A 20,088-nucleotide genomic window follows, 5' to 3' on the forward strand; every position below is an offset into this window, starting at 1 on the left:
GTTGGAACTTCCCGTACCGTAATTAAAAATCGTGGTACAGAACCCAAAAAAAAAAAAATACACAAAATATGTACACATCATTAAAATTTCTATAAAATATCTGATAATTGATGTCAATACGTCCAATAAACATTTTTGACCGCCAAATGACATTTTTAAATTATTTTTATTGAGGCAAATTGAAATTTAGACAGTTTTTCATCTTGTCAATACAAGTTAAATGTTTTTTGATTTATAAAATCGGACGCTCCATTCTCTTAAAATCTGAGTTACCGTTTTTGAAACTTAGGCTAGACCTGCTATGCCACAAACTAATCAGCGCGTTTTCTTATCAACAGCAATCAATTTTTTTGAATATTTAAAATCGGTTGAACCGTGTTCCCGAAATCATCGACCAAAATTTTTATCCGCACACACACAAATACATCCATTTTTTCTAAGATATGCCAAAACGTTCAGAAAGCATAGAAACGTAAAATATATAAAAAATATTTAACTTCCTGTAGGGTAAGTTATAGTAATCGCAAAAAATTGAAAATATTTACATTTTCATATCTTTACAATTTTGCATATCTTTACATTTTAGATTTCTAAACATTTTGGATTTTGGAAAAAATGGATTTATGTGTATATGTGTGTGTGTGTGCGGATATAAATTTTCGTCGACGATTTCGGAAACACCGATCAACCGTTTTGAATAATTCGATTTGTATTGATAAGGAGACGTGCTGATTACTTTTTGGCGAAGGCAGGTCTAGCCGTTCCGAAGATATGGGGCAAAAAGTGCAAAAAATGGCAGGTTCTGAGAGAAAAAATTGGCCGTTTTGAATGATTCAAAAAACATTCGATACGTATTGATGAGAAGAAGAGATGATTAGTTTTTGGCAAAGACAGTCCCAGCCGTAATGAGCTAAAAGTGTGCAGAATGGCAGTTTTGAAAGAAGGAAGTATCCGATTTGAATGATTCAAAAAATAATTTGCTAGTGAAGGGACGATTATTTTTGGGGAAAAGCAAAAAAAATCTTTATTTCATAAATTCAAATTTTTTTTTTTTAAAAAAAAAAAATGATTTGGATTTTAATAATTTAATTCTAGAATTTAAAATTCTAAAATTTCATTAATATACTTCGAATAAATAATTTTACTTCATAATTCTTAGAAATATGAGATAAGATCCTTCATTCTTATAAATCCGATAGTTTTACTTTTCTCTAAATATATATAAATGTTGTCGTCCAATGTGTAAGTCCTTATAAAAAAATGATTTAGATTTTAATTTTAATTCTAAAATTTAAAATTCTAAATTTCCCCTATATACTTTGAAATAAATAATTTTTACTTCGTAATCTTAGAAATATGAGATAAGATCCTTCATTCTTATAAATCCGATTGTTTTACTTTTCTCTAAATATATATAAATGTTGTCGTCCAATGTGTAAGTCCTTATAAAAAAAATGATTTGGATTTTAATTTTAATTCTAAAATTTAAAATTCTAAATTTCCCCTTTATACTTTGCATAAATAATTTTTACTTCGTAATTCTTAGAAATATGAGATAAGATCCTTCATTCTTATAAATCCGATTGTTTTACTTTTCTCTAAATATATATAAATGTTGTCGTCCAATGTGTAAGTCCTTATAAAAAAATGATTTGGATTTTAATTTTAATTCTAAAATTTAAAATTCTAAATTTCCCCTTTATACTTTGCATAAATAATTTTTACTTCGTAATTCTTAGAAATATGAGATAAGATCCTTCATTCTTATAAATACGATTGTCTTACTTTTCTCTAAATATATATAAATGTTGTCGTCCAATGTGTAAGTCCTTATATTTCGTCTATAAAATAAGAATAATAAAAGTTACAGTACTTATAATAATCTATCTTGGAACATTTAATATTTCTCGAATATTTATTACGGTACGCGAAGTTTCAGCAATTTTCCTTAAGGCACGATTAACCAATTCTGGTTAACTTGAAGTTGATTATGTACATATATTGGGGAAAATATATACAAGTCGCTTTAAGGCAAAATGCTACTTACAACTATGTATATTTGTTACGTGATGCTAGTCGCTTACAAGTTGCATTGCTAAAACGCGAAACTTTATACAACTTGTAATTGCGTACAATTTTATGCATTTGCCTCATTACGATTAAAGAAAAAGAAAGAAAGAAAGAAATTTATAATTGCATGCAAATGTAAATAATTTCAAACGTACTTCCATCGTCTGTTTAAAATTCACAATTTCCGCAAAACACTAAATTTACATAAAGAACTAACAACAAGTTTCAAGTTTCCCTACACAATCATTGGCCATTGCTATTTTCTTTTGTCCATCTGAAAGGAAAGGAAGACATAGGAACTTTGTCTGTGTTTGTTCTGTTCGAGTCGTATAGTAGTTCGATCGTTCGTAAAAGTTTGAAAAGTTCCTTCCATGTCGAAGAATGAACCGTTGAACGAAAGGCAGGTTAATTGAAAATTGTTTGCTGTTCGGTTCATCGCGAGATGCCGTCGACAATTCCCAATAGGAAAATAGACGGAGAGCTGGTGGCCAAAGAGGCAAACTTGTATGCGTAGGAGGCAAGAAATTTGGAAATGAAATGAGTTTTTCAATTTAAACTAATTGGTATTGGTATTTAGTCTTGAGGCGAGTTACATGAACTTCCCGATATGTGTAAATAATCGACTTAATCAATAAAAAATAATTTAATTTATGAGCGATTAAGAGTATTCCGAGTGTATTTACACATAAAGGAAACGAACAAACACGTTAACTCGGCAAATTTTCAAAAATCAACAATTTATATAATTGAATCAGTTTCCGCAGGACTTTAATGGTAGGTATGTTCATTAAGACCAAGTACTACTATCATTATACCAAGTAAATCCTCTAATTGTAATATTAACAAATGCCAAAAAAACTACTCATTTTCTCAAACTTTGATAAATTTTAAAATTATACTACTTGTCGTAAGGCCGTAATATTTCAGTAAGTTCTATAAGACCATGATATATATCGCCAAAAAAAGTTCCATAAAAATCGGTAATTTTTTTTTTTAAAAGTTAATTACATAAAAACGGCTCGGTAGATTTTCACCTGAAACTAATCAGCAACATTCCCAACTAATATCTTTCAAAGAGTTTTTGATTTTTTACAATCGATTCGGTAGTTTGAGCTTAAATGTGGACGATAAGTTTAACACTTGTCTTCAAATTATAAACAAACGGCTTGGCAGATCGTCTCACTGACAAACGATAGTTCTCATTGAGATACATCAAATGGCTTTTAAATTTCCTAAATCGGTTCAGGCGTTTCTGAGAAAACGTCGATCAAAGGTCTAATTTTGACAAATGCCAAAAGAACGATACTAATGTTTTCAAACTTTGATGAATTTTTGAAGCTGAACGAGTTGTCGTAAAATCGTCAAACCGTCAAAAAAATAATAATGAAAATCGTCGATTTTTTTTTTAAATGCTTTATTACAAGAAAACGGCCCGGCCGATCTTTACCAAAAACTAATCAGCACGATTCCCAACCAATATCTTTCGAACGTTTTTGAATTTTCAAAATCGATTTAGAATTGCGGGCTAAAACGCGGACAAATTTTTTTTTACTTTTCTGCGATTTACAAAGAAACGGTTCCTCCGATCGTCACACAAAAACTCAGAAACGCTAGTCCTTATCAAAATATAATACATCAAATAGTTTTTAAAATTTTGAAATCGGTTCAACCGTTTTGAGAAAAACGTCGATTTACGGCAAAAAACAATCTGTTGACACACACACACATATTTTTCCGAATTCGTTTCATTCGATTCAGAATGGCTTAAAAACGTCGAGAAAACATAAAATTAGCAAATCGAATTTTTTATGAAAACATAAACTTCTCCTTCGGGAAGTTAATAATGAAAGTTACAGTACTTGCAATATGCGATATGGAAACTGTAAAATTCTTCGACTATTTATTAAGGTACGGCATGTTTCCAGCAATTTGCCTTAAGGCACGATGCCATGTTACACCAGTTGAGAATTACATCAAGCAAAGGAGCATTTTTCTAAACTTTTATCACCACTAGCTCTTTGATTAATCCTTTGGGTGCAGATATCCACCTACCAATATAAAATTCCAATTAAAAGGGGTTTAATGACGTCTATACCCTTTTGAATATAATCAATCATTTAATCGGGTCGGATTACGTAAGCAGCATCGATGATGCAAGAGAGGACGTCATGAAGAGGAAAAATAGAGCAGACAATGCCATTTATACGGATTGCTGGGCAAGTTACTTAAAGCTACTTTATTCAGTCGGAATTGACGTAGAGGACTTATACTGTTTCTCTCTGTAGTTAGTTGTTAATTTTTAGTCTAAAATGTTACAAGACTTGGACCGGGGCACAACGGTTCATTTTGATTTTGAGTAGTAATTGTGAAAACCAAACCAATTATATTATAACAAATCTAACACATACCAAACAAACAAATATTGACTATGTTTAGTGAAACTACCAGATAATTCACAATTGTAGAATTGTATTTTTCGAAATATGTCACCTGATTATTTTTACCCCATAGTCAGAGGCAAAAAGGATCATGTCTTGTATATTAACTTCCGAAGGAGAAGTTTATGTTTTCATCAAAAAATCCGATTCGCTAATTTTATGTTTTCTCGACGTTTCAAGCCGTTCTGAATTGAATGAGACCGTTTTCGAAAAAGTATGTATGTGTATGTGTGTTTGCGTGTGTGTGAACAATTTATTTCCGTAAATCGACGTTTTCTCAAAACGGTGGGACCGATTTTAAAAAATTAAAAGCCATTCGATGTATTTCGTTGAGGACTAGCGTTTCTAAATTTTGTGTGATGATCGGCCGAGCCGTTTCTTTGTAAATCGCAGAAAAGTAAAAAAAATTCGTCCATGTTTTAGCCCGCAATTCTTAATCGATTCTGAAAATTCAAAAACCGTTCGATAGATATTGGTTGGGAATCGTGCTGATTAGTTTTTGGTAGAGATCGGCCCAGCCGTTTTTGTAATAAAGTTTTCTAAAAAAAATCGACGATTTTTATGATTATTTTATTGACGGTAGATACCATAGTCTTCTAGATCATACTAAATATTACGTTCCTACGACAACTCGTTTAGCTTTAAAATTAATCAAAGTTTGCAAAAATTGGTATCGTTCTTTGGCATTTGTCAAAATTAGACCTTTGATCGACGTTTTTTTAGAAACGCCTGAACCGATTTCAGAAATTTAAAAGCCATTGATGAAACTTCGGTGAGGAATATCGTTGGTCAGTTTTGTGTGACAATCTGCCAAGCCGTTTCTTTGTAATTTGAAAAAAGTGTTAACTTTTCGTCCACATTTAAGCTCATCTTACCGAACCGATTTTAAAAATCAAAAACTGTTCGATATTAGTTGGGAATGATACTGATTAGTTTTAAGTGAAAATCTACAAGCCGTTTTCTTGTGATTAACTGTTGAAAAAAAAACTAAGCCGATTTTTATGGAACTTTTTTTGGCTTTATATATCATGGTCTTATAAAACTTACTGAAATATTAAGGCCTTACGACCAGTAATTTTAATATTTTAGTTTAATTTTAAAAATTCATCAAAGTTTGAGAAAGTAGTTTTTTTTTGACATTTGTTAAAATTAAAATTAGATGATTTGCTTGGTACAACGATAGAGTACTTGGTCTTAATGAACACGCTAAACATTAAAGTCCTACCAAAAACTGGCTCAATTATAAAAATTATTGATTTTGAAAATTTGCTTTTAAAAATAATGCCGACCGGGTTGACGTTTTGGATTTTTAATAATGTGTAATTAATTTACTTCGAATACTTTTAACTATTCATAAATTAAATTTATCTCTTATGGATTAAGTCGATTATTTACACATATCGGGAAGTTCATGTAACTTGCCTCAAGGCAAAATACCATACCAACTAGTTTATATTTTTATCTTACAACCGCTGACTTGCTTCCCCAGAAATTAATTAGTTCTTTATTTGTCAATACAAATATAATGTTTTTTGAATCATTCAAATCGGACTCTTCGTTAACTAAGAAACTGCAATACTTTGTTTTTTGCCCCGTATCTCGGAAACGGCTAGACCTGTCTCTTCCAAAACTAATGAGCACGTCTTCTCGTCAATAGAATCGAATGTTTTTTGAATCATTCAAATCGGTTGTCTGAGCGCCCAAAATCGTGGATGAAGAATTGTATCCAAACTCACACACACAAACACATCCACACATACTTCTATTTTTTTCTAAGGTATTCCAAAATGTTAAGAAACCTTCGAAACGTAAAGATATATTAAGAAAATAATTTCATTTTTTTTGTCATTACTGTAAGTTACCTTATTGTAAGTTAAAAACACCATATCTTATTTGTTTTTTGAAACACCATATTTTTATTTGTTTTTGAAGTTATGGTATTCTATTAGAGTTTCCACAAAACAATTTGTATGTACGATTTCGCTATATAAATCCTGCACAATATTTATTACGTGCACATATTTCTAATTAATGAACAAAGGCGGATTAAAATCGAGGGTATATCGCTAATGGATTAATTAGTCTTAATTACCATTCGTTCGTGCACCACTCTAAGGGTTGAAAACATCAATCATAAAAGCAAGGGCGAACGCTTTCTTCTAAATACATTATTTTGTGCTATGTTGAAAATAAGATTAGAATTATTATTAGGAACAAAAGGCTTACACAGTGAGTATATTCATATATATTTACATGGCTTAATTAACGTTTGTGGATTGATTGACGACTCAAGTGTTGGTTTAATTAACCAGAAGTAGAGGCAAATGTTTTTCGGTTTGGTGATGCATATGTTTCTTATTGACAGAGACAATTCATTAAGGTTAAAAATACTGATGGCTATTGTGAACGACATTACGTGTAAATGTTTGAGAACAATATTAATTGCTATTTTGGCATATTTCTATCCATTACGTTTCCTAATCACGTAAAAACCTTTCCTAAATTTTTTAATACTTAACAGCCGTTTATGATATAACGTAATATAAGGAAATTTTTCACGATTCCTCAATTCGCATTTTTATGTTAGCACATCAAACACACACACGCCTTTTGCTGCTCGTAATGCATAAAATATGAGTTTAGTGGTCATCAAAGTCGATTTTTGTTCCCGGTGATGTCCCTAGCATAAATCTCGTCTTTTGCAAGCGATTTTCCAGAAAAATATTGCTTAGACGCTCACCTTTAGCCTTCACTTCCAATGCATTACCGAATAGATGCAGGTGAATGGTATTAAGGTAAATGTACATTGTACTTTGATATAACAAGTTATTGTTTTCACAAATTTTGCTAATTTCATGTTTATGTTTATATTATGTTTTTTATAAAACTGCTAATTTTGTTTTCTCGACGTTTTCTGAATCGAACAAGACCAAATTTGTGAAAAGTGTGTGTGTGTGTGTGTGAATAGATTTTTGACCTTTTGTCGACATTTTCTCAAAAATGGTTCGACCGAAGTCAAAATTTCAAAAGCCATTCGTTGTAACTCCATAAGGACTAAGCGTTTGTCAGTTTTGCACAACGATCAGCCAAGCCGTTGAGAAGTGAAAAAAACTGTCTAAGTTTTAGTCAGCAATCGTGAATTGATTTTGAAACTTCAAAAGCTGTTCGAAAGACATTGGTTGAAAATCGACCTGATTAGTTTTCTTGTAATTGACTGTTGAAAAAATATTCGACAATTTTTATGAAACCTTTTCTGGCGATGGATATCATGGTCTCATAGAACATACTAAAATATTACGGCTCAACAACGTAAAGTAGTTTAATTTTAGAAAGTAGTTTAATTTTAAAAATACATTGAATTTTAAATAAATATTCTGAGTTTTTTTTGACGCCTTTTAAAATTACTCTTTTTGTCGAAATTTTTTATTTCTGAAAAACAGCAGAATTGTTTTCAAAAATTTAAAAACTTTTCAATGTAACTCTTTAAACACTATGCATACTTTTTTTGTGCACTGATCGGCTGAATCGTTTCTTTGTAATTAGCAGGAAAGTGAAGATTATTTGTATACGTTTTAGCCAAAAATTCTGAATCAATTTTGACTATCCAAAAACTATTCCAAAGATGTTAATTGGTAATCATGCTGATTAGCCAAGGACAAAGATCGGCCGAGCTATTTCATCGTAATGAACTGTTTAAATTTTTTCGGTGAAACATTTTATAAATATCATCCTCCTAAATAATGTACTGAAATATTACAACCCTACGACATGTTGTTTAATTTTAAAAATTCATCAAAGTTTGATAAAATTAAATTAGCCAATGCTTGTGTAAATAGTCTCTTTTGTGATGTGATAAGTCAAAATTTAATTCTCACAAATTTAGAGAAAATTGGCATAAATTCGATAAGCCATTAGAAATAACTCTGGAGAAATAAGTGAGTAGTCTACAAAACTTTCAAAGTTGTGTGAAAATTGATACCATTAATTTAAATCATTCATTAATATCAAGGACTGCTGGGTTATATGTAATTGTGCCAGTATTTTCCTATAGCAAATGTTTAACAATTCACAAAATAATTTATCAAGTTTTTTTTAAACAAAATGTTTCGACAATTTTCATGTAATTTCACTGAGCAGCTCTACGAAAATTGGTTGAAATGTATAAATTCAATAATTTGATTAACATAAGTCAGTTATTACATATTTCGGAAGTTTAAGCAACTTTCCTTAAGGCAAAATGCTATTTTTTGCTAGTTCATTTTTTGAAACCGTTGCCACCGATATTGAACTAGTAGTGCATGGCATCGTGTCTTAAGGTATATTGCTGCAACTTCCCGTACCGTAACGAAATGTTCGACAAATATTAAATGTTTTCAAATAGATTATTATAAAAAAATACTGTAACATTGTCTAATATTTATAAGAATTATATAAACTGAATTGCAAAGTTGAAAATATTTGTTTGAAGTATTTTAAGACTTAAGCCACAATTACAATTAAAATCTGAGTTATTTATAGTATATTTTCTATATACAAAAAAAAATATTTTTTGGAAAAAAAAATTGAAACAAATTTTTTTCCCAATAGCAATTATTTTTTTAAAAGAAGCAGAAAGTTCTTTGAATCATTCAAATCGAAAGCTTAGTTCTCTCAAAAACTGCAATTTTTTGCACATTTAGCTCTGGGTTTCCAAAACCGCCAGACCTGCCGTTGCCAAAAACTAATCACCACTTCTCCCCGTCATTACGAATTGAATAATTTTTGGATCATTCAAATCCGATGCTCCGATCTTTCAAAAACTCGTTTTCTATTTTTATTCTTCGCTCCGTATTTCCGTAACGGCTAGACCTGCCTTTGCCAAAAATTAATCAGCACATCTCCCTATCAATATGAATCGAATGTTTTTTGAACCATTCAATTCGGTTGATCAGTACGCCCGAAAACATGAACTAAGTTCTGTTCTAATCTTTGCCTAATCTGTGAAATATGAACGAAGTGAACCATTTTTGATTTCTGATTACAATCAATTATTCCAGGCCATTCTGCAATACGATTTGGTCTACAAAACTTCCAGTTCCACACTCAACTGTCTATTCTCAAAATTCCTGAGTCGTAGGTTGTGTGTGCTGGAGGAAGGCCCTTTGCTCGTCATGTTTTCACATGCTCGAATTAATCAAGTCCATTAATGCAAGTGATGTTTGGGATAATGGCTTAATTAAACCGCTATCCGGGTTAATTTTCACAAAACCCTTTGATGCTTTCTAATTACTGTCCGGCACGGCGTGCGATGACGTACTGAAGAAATGTTTGCATACTCACCAGGAGGTTGGAGGTTGTCACTCTGTATGTAGGAAATAAGTGTAACACGGTAAAATATAGATGAATACGGAAATTTGTTTTTAGAAATTTAAAAATAACGGAAATATACCGAGTAAATTGTCTAAATCACATTTTTTGCATGGTAACATTTGCTGAAGTCTAAAGCATTATTGTACCCCTTTAATATTTTGTGTCATACTGATTTCATTCGCCATAAAAATGCCATCGATAGATTATCCACTATTTTTCTAAGTAAAATTTCTTTAGGCGCGACTATGGTGTAAATCCGTGCAAATGCAACGGAAGTGCGTTACGGCAGATACGATAAGATAAGAGTCGAGTCCCAATGATTCATCATTTGCTCTCGACGTGATTATTTCTATACGGGTCGATTGTGATTAGTCGTCGTGTATGCAAATAGATATCTGTTGTTGTATGCATACCGGCATCAACGTTGTATGCGTACCGATATCAACAAGTAAATCGGCATAGATAAATAAACATTTTAAAGTTACATCGTAATACAAATCTTGATTTAATAAAAAATGCCTGATTCAGAAGAATATTTTACTCTGTCCCCCGTAAATAATTATAATGAAAATAATAAAACAGCATTTGCGCCTTGTATGAATCATAAGTTTATTGAAATAATTTCTATATTATTTGTAGTTTCTATAAATCTTTGAGGTTATTGAAATGGAAAAAATTTTTAAGGCAAAAGAGATATTACAGCTTTTCAAAGCATGAGATTATATCGCCAGCGAAAAGTAAAAAAAATACCATCATTTAACGAATGTATGTTAATTTCAATTACATGAAGTTCTTCGAACACAATTATTACATGATGAGTGTAGTTGCACAAACTATAATTGTTTAGGCGTCGTTTAACATAATCCACTGTGTAAACAAATATTATAGAAGTTATTATACAGAAATTACTTCATTTCTCTAATGAAGGTTCATTTTTAAATGCTAATTACAATGAAAAACCGATCATGTCATATTTGAAGTATGACTTTAATTACATTATTGTTTTTAATTATTATTCATATTTTTAATGCTATTATAAATATATAATTTATAATTCATCATTATATAAATGTGTATAATGGTTGACACCAATAAATGTGTGCATCACGAGTGTTACCATATTTGTAATAAACATTATTCAGAATTGTTTTATGATATATATATATTTACTTAAATGCCATCTTGTGCAGTAGCAAATAAGATTTACTTCAATCGCGTGTGAATCTTACGCGCACTCTTTTTTTTTCATTTCAAATTAATTATTATTTTGATATTGTACGTGAAAAAAACAGTAGCTCAAGGTAAATTAGGTCTCAAAGTAATTTTGTTTCTGAGTTATAAGATATAGAGTATAGCTTGCAAACAAACAAATCAACATATACACAAAAGCAATATTGTTTATTAAAGATGATTTTTCTATATGATGTCAGTGGTGGAGAATGTTTTTCATTTTTTTTAATTAAAACGGTATCTTGTAATTGACACATCTCCTGTTGAGTTTATTGTCAGATCCATCAAAGGAAACGTCAGAGGAATCATGTCGGAGCAAATAATATCTTGATTAAAATTCTTTCCTTCTTTGTCTGTAAAACACGTCTACTTCACTTTTTTCTCGGATTCACATTTATTTTATTTCAAAGTCTATACACAAACATTATCAGACGTATTTCTATAAATATAAAAGATTTTTAATATATATAAGATTTTTATCACAGTAAATTTTATACATAATACACTGGTTCATAGAATAATTTTATTTTCAATACTTTTTATGTTTATCTATTTTGTTGTATCTTGTTCAGTACTAAATGATCTTGTTACAAGTTTTACACGATGAAATTTGTATCATTTAATTAATTTTACAGATTTTCGATTTCTTTTTTTTTTTGAATAAGTAAAGTATACAGGACAAACAAACATTGATTTATTTTCGTCGAGCCCACTCCAAATTTCTCTCGAAAAAATTATCTTGATCTCTGTCTGCAGCTTACATTGTATATAAATAGACCGCAAAAATAGAAAACATTCCATTAATATATATATATATATATATATATATATATTATATATATATATATTAGGTTGTCAAATATCTCCCTGCCGCTTTTTTGCTTCTGGTTTATAGTACAAAAAGGCGGAAGGGAGATATTTGACAACCAATTATATATATATATATATATATATATATATATATATATATATATATAATATACATTCTCATACAAGACTTATTACTTCTAGGTACATCATGAACTTTTTTGATAAGCGCAGTTATTTGCAAATTTTGATCAAAAATCAATTATTAATTGCAAACAAATACATTAATTGCAAAATAAGTATCTTATTTAATTTATTGTTTTTTTTTTAAAGCAATACATTTGCAATTTATTGGTAAATTTGAAATATTTGACGCAAATAACTTTTCTTTTAATTCTGGTCTATTACTGAATTTATTATCTATATACACAAGTCTTAAAAATGAAGCAAATTGAAAAAACAGCAACACTAATATTTACTAGAAATCTATAATCGAACTGTAAAATATTATTCAAAAATGATTAACTTTCTGTAGAGTAAGTTATAGTAATCGCAAAAATTTTTGTATATCTTAACGTTTCATAGATTACTGAACATTTTGCACCTCCCATAAAATGTGTGTATGTGTATGTATGGATACAATTTTTATATATCTTTACGTTTCAAAACTTTCTGAATATTTTGGCAAAAATCAGAAAAAAATATGTATGCGTGTGTGTGTGGATACAATTTTTACGTTTGATAGATTTCTAAACATTAGGGCGTATTTTAGAAAAAATGTGTGTGTGTGTATGTGCAGATACAGTTTTTAGGTTTCATATATTTCTGAACATGTGTGTGTTTATGTTTATGTGTCGATACAATTTTCATATATATTTACGTTTCAAAACATTCTGAACCTCTTGGCATACATTAGAAAAAATGGATGTATGCGTGTGTGTGTGCGGATACAATTTTTATATATTTGTTTCAAAACTTTCTCAACATTTTGGCATATATTACAAAAAATGTGTGTGTGTATGTATGTGTTAATACAATTTTCTTCTCGACGATTTTGATCAACCAAGAATCATCCAATTTGAATGATTCAAAAAACATTCAATTCTTAAGAAAAAAAATCGAAAAAGCCTAATACTCTCAAAAATTTCAAAGTTCTCAAAAATAAATTTTTCTCAAAGTTTTTTTTTTAGAAATTTAGATTTTTGGTTCACGAAGTTCCTCAAGGCTAACGATGCCATTAACTACTAGTTTTTTTCTATTGTTATTTTTAACGTCTTGTATGGTAAGTTATTCGTCTTAAATTCAAAATTAATTTTTTTTGCACATTTTCGTAATAATTAATTTATAATTCTCAAAAAATCAAGCTTATATTATAGCCCTTTTTTTTTAAATTAACAAACTACAAAAATATGTATTAAATCGATTGATTGTGTTGTATTATTAACACGACTATGAAAATTAAAACTAAACTTCTTTTCAAATGGTAAAACACAATATAATAATATAATTTGCATTTACTAATAAAGCACCAAAAATGTAACAAACTTGAACAGTTTCACAATGTAATAACTTTTAGATTGATACATTTGAGCATATAATTTATCAAAAATTGGGTTTGGATTAATTCTCACATACTAAATTAATTCTCACTTGAATTTTTACTTTTATCCATTTTAAAGAAAAAATCACTAACAATTGAAAATATATTGAGTTTTAGTATTTCTACTAGTATAAGAATAATTACTCCGTTGCTTGTTTTAACAAGAATTAGAATAATATGTTACTTTTCTTTTTTGTTTCAAAATTCAAATAAATATTTTCAGAGAATTAAATTTAACATTTTCAATTTAATTATTTTAGCAAATTGTATTAATAAATTTTTGAACAAATTTATTGTAATTCTAGAAGAAATAATATTTGAATTAATTATCAATTAATCAAACACTCACATACACTTCTGTAATTTTATTTTTAATTAACAATCGACACAATTATGGAGTTAATCAGTTGATTAACTTTTGTTATTACCCAGAATGCAGTACTAAAAATATGCTTCAAATCACCAAATTAGTCATAATTTATATAATTTATCATTTTCTCTAAAAACATCTCTTTTGACCGGTCTAAATTATATTTGCGTATTTTCGCCCTTAATTCTGTGTTGATTTTTGATGTCCCAGAAGAAGTTTGTGTGAATGGTTGTGTTTCGGTGTATATGTTATCAACGCCTACGTTGATAAGGAGTCATTCAGGTTTTCCGTTTCGACACTTTTCCCCAAAATGAAATTCACCCTCCAAAGAGAAGAAACATTCTTGTCGATTTTAGTTAAAATGAGAATGAAAAAAATACAATTATTGTACAGAGATATTAATTTTGTACATTTTGAAATAAAAAATGGCAACTTTGGATACATCAAATTAATAAAATACACAAAAAATAAAAACTTTATGTTTCGACACTTTTCTCCAAAATCCTGAATTTTCTCCTTCCAAAAAATGGACTTCTGAAACTTTTATCGTACTTTGTATAATTAAAAAACATAACTAATTATTTTGTGAGAGAAAATTGATACAAAAATAATAAAACACATTTTTTAATTAGTGAAGATATAGTAAGTGAAGATATAATAAGTGAAAATTGTACTTTAGTTAAAAAAAAATTAAGAATTTATTTAAATTCCATGCAAGATTTAAATATATCAGACTATCATATTAATTGCATATCAACAATATTTTATTGATTTATTTAAAGTAGAAAATAAAGAATTTAATACTGACCTTTCAATAAAAGTCTCCAACGATCATCTAAAATATTTATTAAATTAATAAATTTATATTTTAAACCAAAATCCAGAAACTATCATTTATTATCATAATTTTATTATACGATTATGTCAAAGTATTTTACAAACTTTCATATATTACATTATTCATCTTATTAATATATTATTAATGTAACTAATTTGTTAACAATATCTAAAACTTTCGTCTCAATCATATTTTTGTTAGAATGAATAAATATTTTTTTATTAAAAACGGTTAAATATAAATTACATACATATTTACAGATAGATTATAGCTGAAATTTTATAGATTTTTATAATACATAAATAAAATTAGAAATTTATACTTGAAACATATGCCTGATAATTTAAACAGTATAAATAATTTAGAATTTCTAAAGTTTAAACCTAATAATAAAAAAAACTTTAAACTCTCAAATTTTTTTACAAGTAAATTTGAAACAATTGATTTTTTTTACCAACAATGTATAAAATATATCTTGTTATTTAATATATAATTTTAACAAAAAAATAATTATTTTTTGTGTGGAATTACTAGAAAAAATAAATTTGTAGTTAATTGTAATATATAAAATGTTTTGAACATTTGCCCAAACTTCAGTTTAGAAATATTTTACTTTGTATTTGTTGTAAAAAAACATTTTTCTGGTTTTAACTTGGGCAAAATCTCAATCGGTGTATTTTAATAACAATTTTTATTTTTTTTAAATAATTTTAATACTTTTCTTTAAATTTTATTTTGCTCATTGAAAATACTAAATTAAAATCTTTATACAAAATAATTAAATAGTTACAATAATTTATAATAACAAATCCAATCCATTAATTTGATCATTTTATAATAATTAATTTTATATTAATTAATCTATATAGTCGATTGGCGTATAATAAATAAATCAATGAATATATAAATAATTAGTAGTATATGTTTTTTGATAAATAATTTTCTTGTGAAATAAATAAAATTAAGTTGGCTGAAATCAATATTTCTAATATATATTGTTTTATATATTTTGCAGATAAAATTCATTCACAATACATATTTTTTTTGCTTGTCATATTACTGCATCCATTTTTTGAAAATTTATTCCTCTCCAGAAACTTCAACTTCAACAAAATATATCAATAATATTTTCATATAACATCAGTAAATAAATTTAAAAATTCAATAAATCTCAACTATAAGTATAATATATAGATAGATAAATCTAATTAATTAATCTATATTTAATAAATATTTGTCACAAATTATACCATATATAAAAATAATTCACTATCAACACTTAGATCAAACATTGAAGAAAAATTTTGACAATGTACATATGTGTATTATTTAATATTTATTAAATATTAGGTATAATTTCTCAACTTAGTATTCATATTAGTACAATTCTTATTACAATTAAGAGGTAACGTTTAATATTTTTCTTAGTAATAATATATAGTAGGTAATCATACAATATTTTATACCACATTTGGACGAATAGTAATTCACAGTAGTCATTTTTGAGAAACTAATTTAAAAATATCACATTATGAAAATAATATAATTTAAAAAATAACACTTTGCAATATTGTTTTTTTTTGTATAACGACTTCGTTATTTTTTTTTCAAATAAAATTAAAAATTTGATTTTATTTGTTTTGGATTTAATTGTTCGTCACAAATATCCAAATAGTTATCACATTTATTATTGTACATTTTTTATGGTTATTAAATCTTTCACATAATTACACATATCACAAAATCTTTCATTATCTTCCACTTTGTTTTTATTTCGACTAAATATTTACACTATTTTTTCAATCACTAACCCAGCATTTTACTTCTTTCTTTGTAAAATCTTTAACATTCATCTTTTCAACAATATTTAAATTATTTAGCTTATTTTTTTTATTATATTAAATTCGACTAGCAAACTTTTGCCAATGTTATGCTCACTACTATTAGTAACCTGGTTGTATGGGAGGTCAGAAGGGCAAAACCTCGGCCTCCGTGCTGCATTGCTGCGGGATTTTCACCTGCAACGGGAGGAAAATTAAACGACAAAAGATGCTTTGTAGAAGATTGACATTCAAATATTTATATTTGCATATATATATATATATATATATATATATATATATATAAATACATCCAACATAGTATTCAAAATTGATTGCAAAGATTGTGGTGCAATCTATGTAGGCGAATCAGGGCAGTATCTGAATATACGCCTAAAATAAAATTATAACGCCAAAATTAGAATAATAATCAAACAATGATCGCCGATCATATAAAAAATTATAATCATAGTTTCTAGTTTAACATTGCTGCAGTTTTTTATCATGAGATAAATTTCTCTAAGAAACGCTTTGCAGAATCATGCTTCATTCAGATGTATAAAAATAGTATAAACAAGAGGGATGATACATCTTCTAAGCGTTTTTATTTCGACTTTTTGTAGAGTAAGTAACAGTAATCTAAAAAAATCGAGAATGAAAATTTTTGCGTGAATTTGCGGTTTAAATTCTTTTGAATATTTTGGTGTGTGTATGTTTGTAAGTGAGTATGTTTTGAACATTTTGGTGTGTGTATGTTTGTATACAAATTTTTGCCAACAATTTTGAGAGCACAGAGAGATTTATTAAAAAAAATTAAAAAAACAAACGCCATTTGGAGGTCAAAAGTGATTTGTAGACATCTGCGCATCGAATTATCAGATATTTTATAGAGATTTCAATATTGAGTACAAAATTTGTTTACATGCCTCTGGATTTTGCATCATATTCACAATGTTAAACCAATAAAAACTACGACAGAGCGCTTACGCGCTACTGTATTTTGTCTCTGAAACAGCTACATAGCAGGATCACTTTGAAGAAAATTTAGAATTATTAAATATTTCAAGATTTTCAAAACATTACAGGATTATCAGAAATGTTAAAAATATGAAACATTCAAACAAAATGAAATGTTCAAAAAAATATTTTTCAAAATTTTCAAAAAAAATTTAAGCTGTACGGGGACTTTACTTTAAGGCACGACTTTATGCACCACTAGTTTTTATATAGTTTATTACCTTAGTAGTAAGAGAAGGTAAATGCAAATGGAAAATAATTGCAATCTCTTTTCACGTTTGTTATCAATTGTCACGTATACAAAAATGTCGTTCATTCCCCTTATCAGTACATGCTGTATATAAAAACTTTCCTCTTCTATTAAAATAAAACTCTCTCAGACTATCAAAAAGGTGAACATAAAAAACGCCACGTCAAAAAACTTGCCGTTGTTTGGTATTTTAGCAGCGACTTTTTTATTATCTTATGATTCATTGGCTCTGCCCGCCACTCTTTCGTTCCGTAGATAACGCAATGCGTTTGACGCACGAAAAAAGCGCGTCGATTTCCTGCCGGCAGGTTTTTTTACGGCTGATTTAGAGGAAAAACTTCAAGTCCCGCGATGTGTCTATGTTTAGTATTTTATCAGGTTTTTCTAACATAACAATTTGGAAAAAAATGATACGCATTTACGGTGGGAAATGTGGGTTGTTAGAAGCAGAAAGGATTTTGGAATAGAAGATATATGGAGGTGTGAATTTTTATGCAAAATTTTTAGAATTGTTAACATAAATCAATTAATTACATAAATTCAACCTAAACTAGGGGTGTATGAAATAGTCCCGTACCGTAATGAAATATTCGAGGAATATTGAATGTTTTCAAATAGATTTTTATAAATGCTGTAACGTTTAGCATTCGTGTTTTAAAGACGAAATATATGAGTTTATGAATTGGAGAATGCCGTTTATATATGTATTAGAGAAAAGTAAACTTAATTAATAGGATTTAAAATAAAGGACATTGTCTAATTTTACTAAGTATTTTATAATATGAATTACCAAGTTAAAATTATTTGAAGTATATAAGTGAGCCTCTGGAACTTTAGCTAGAATTAATATTAAAATCCAAATTACTTCTGATATACATTTAAAATGGAAATTAAAAAGAAATCGACAAAAGCAATTGGAGCAGATTAGCTCCAAGTTAGATTAAGTATGTGACGATTTTATATACAAAAACAAAAAAGTGTACAAAAAATATCGATGTCTAATGAAATCATCTTTAAATTACATAAAGTATTGAAATTTTAATTAAATCTACTTAATTATTTTTGAAAATGCACTCCAGCAATCGTTTCGTCAACACAAGCAGAAAGTTTTTTGCATCATTTCAAATCGGATACTTTGTTTCCTCAAAAACTGTCATTATTTGCGCATTTAGTTCCGTATCTTCAAAACGGCCAAACTTGCCTTTGCCAAAAACTATCATTACAAATTGAATGTTTTTTATATAATTCAAATATAATGCGCAGTTCTCACAAAAACTCGATTTCTAATTACTGCACTCTTTGCTCAAAATCTCTAAAGCGTTTGGACCTGCCTTTGTCAAAAACTAACCAGCACATCTCAATATCAAAAGGAATCTAATGTTTTTGAATCATTCAAATCGGTTGATCCGTGCGCCCGAAAACGTGAACAAAAAATGCTGTTCACATACACACACTTACATACTTTATTTTCAAATTTAGTCTCATTCGATTCTGTATGGCTTGAAACGTCGAGAAAACATAAAATTAGCGAATCGATTTTTTTATGAAAACATATACTTCTCCTTCGGAAAGTTATTTATACATAAAATGAATTTAATTTTAATTTGTTTATGCAAATGATAAATTGTATTATATCAGAATATTAAAAGTAAATCGACTTTCGTAAAATAGATTAGTTTAGTCTTGTGCCAGTCGTGCAAGAAAATAAGTAACTGCGTACACATGCCATTAATAAAAGTCAGCGCATGCAAGAACTAGACAATGACAGATTTCTTAGATCCGATTCAGCAATTAGAACGACCTAGGGCCACCATCCACTTCCATTAATGCTACATTTGCCTTTTTTATTATTTTTCATTATTTTCAACGTCTGCAGCAATTAATGATTGTGCAGATTTTTTATTAGAACTACTGCTGCTGCTGCTGCAACTCTTCTATAAAATGGAATTGTAATTTAATTATGTAGAGCATTTAGTTGAAGAATTTTACAAAGTTGATTTTATCATTAAAGCACATATTAGAACTATGTATTTTTATGAGAGTTTTCGAATAGTTTTTGAGTAAATTTTAATTTATTTAAGTATAATGAATATTACTGAAACTGTTAGAAAAATTTTAGAAATATATTAAATTTATGACTGTACAGATTTTTTATCAGTAAAGAAAAGAAATTCGTTCGTTCAAAAAAATTTTCTTGTCGTAAAATTTGTATGTTTGATTAGTCTAAGTCGTCTCTATATTCTGATAATTCTATTCATTTATTTTAATTATTCTTTGACTTTTATTGACCAAACTTTTT

At 28.2% G+C, this 20,088-nt stretch overlaps 1 protein-coding gene across 1 annotated transcript in view; it reads right to left on the reverse strand.

The window, feature by feature from the left end:
- Positions 1-20,088, reverse strand: part of LOC113388364 (protein turtle homolog B-like) — a 60,820-nt gene that overhangs the window by 14,378 nt on the left and 26,354 nt on the right. Inside the window, exon 6 of the mRNA XM_026625749.1 lies at positions 16,654-16,720. Within this exon, the coding sequence (XP_026481534.1) occupies positions 16,654-16,720 (67 nt within the window). The remainder of the gene's footprint in view (positions 1-16,653; positions 16,721-20,088) is intronic.

Source organism: Ctenocephalides felis, unplaced genomic scaffold (genome assembly GCF_003426905.1).
Source record: "Ctenocephalides felis isolate EL2017-DRISC unplaced genomic scaffold, ASM342690v1 CF-g0.4_SCAFFOLD_03572, whole genome shotgun sequence".
Classification (NCBI taxonomy): domain Eukaryota; kingdom Metazoa; phylum Arthropoda; class Insecta; order Siphonaptera; family Pulicidae; genus Ctenocephalides; species Ctenocephalides felis.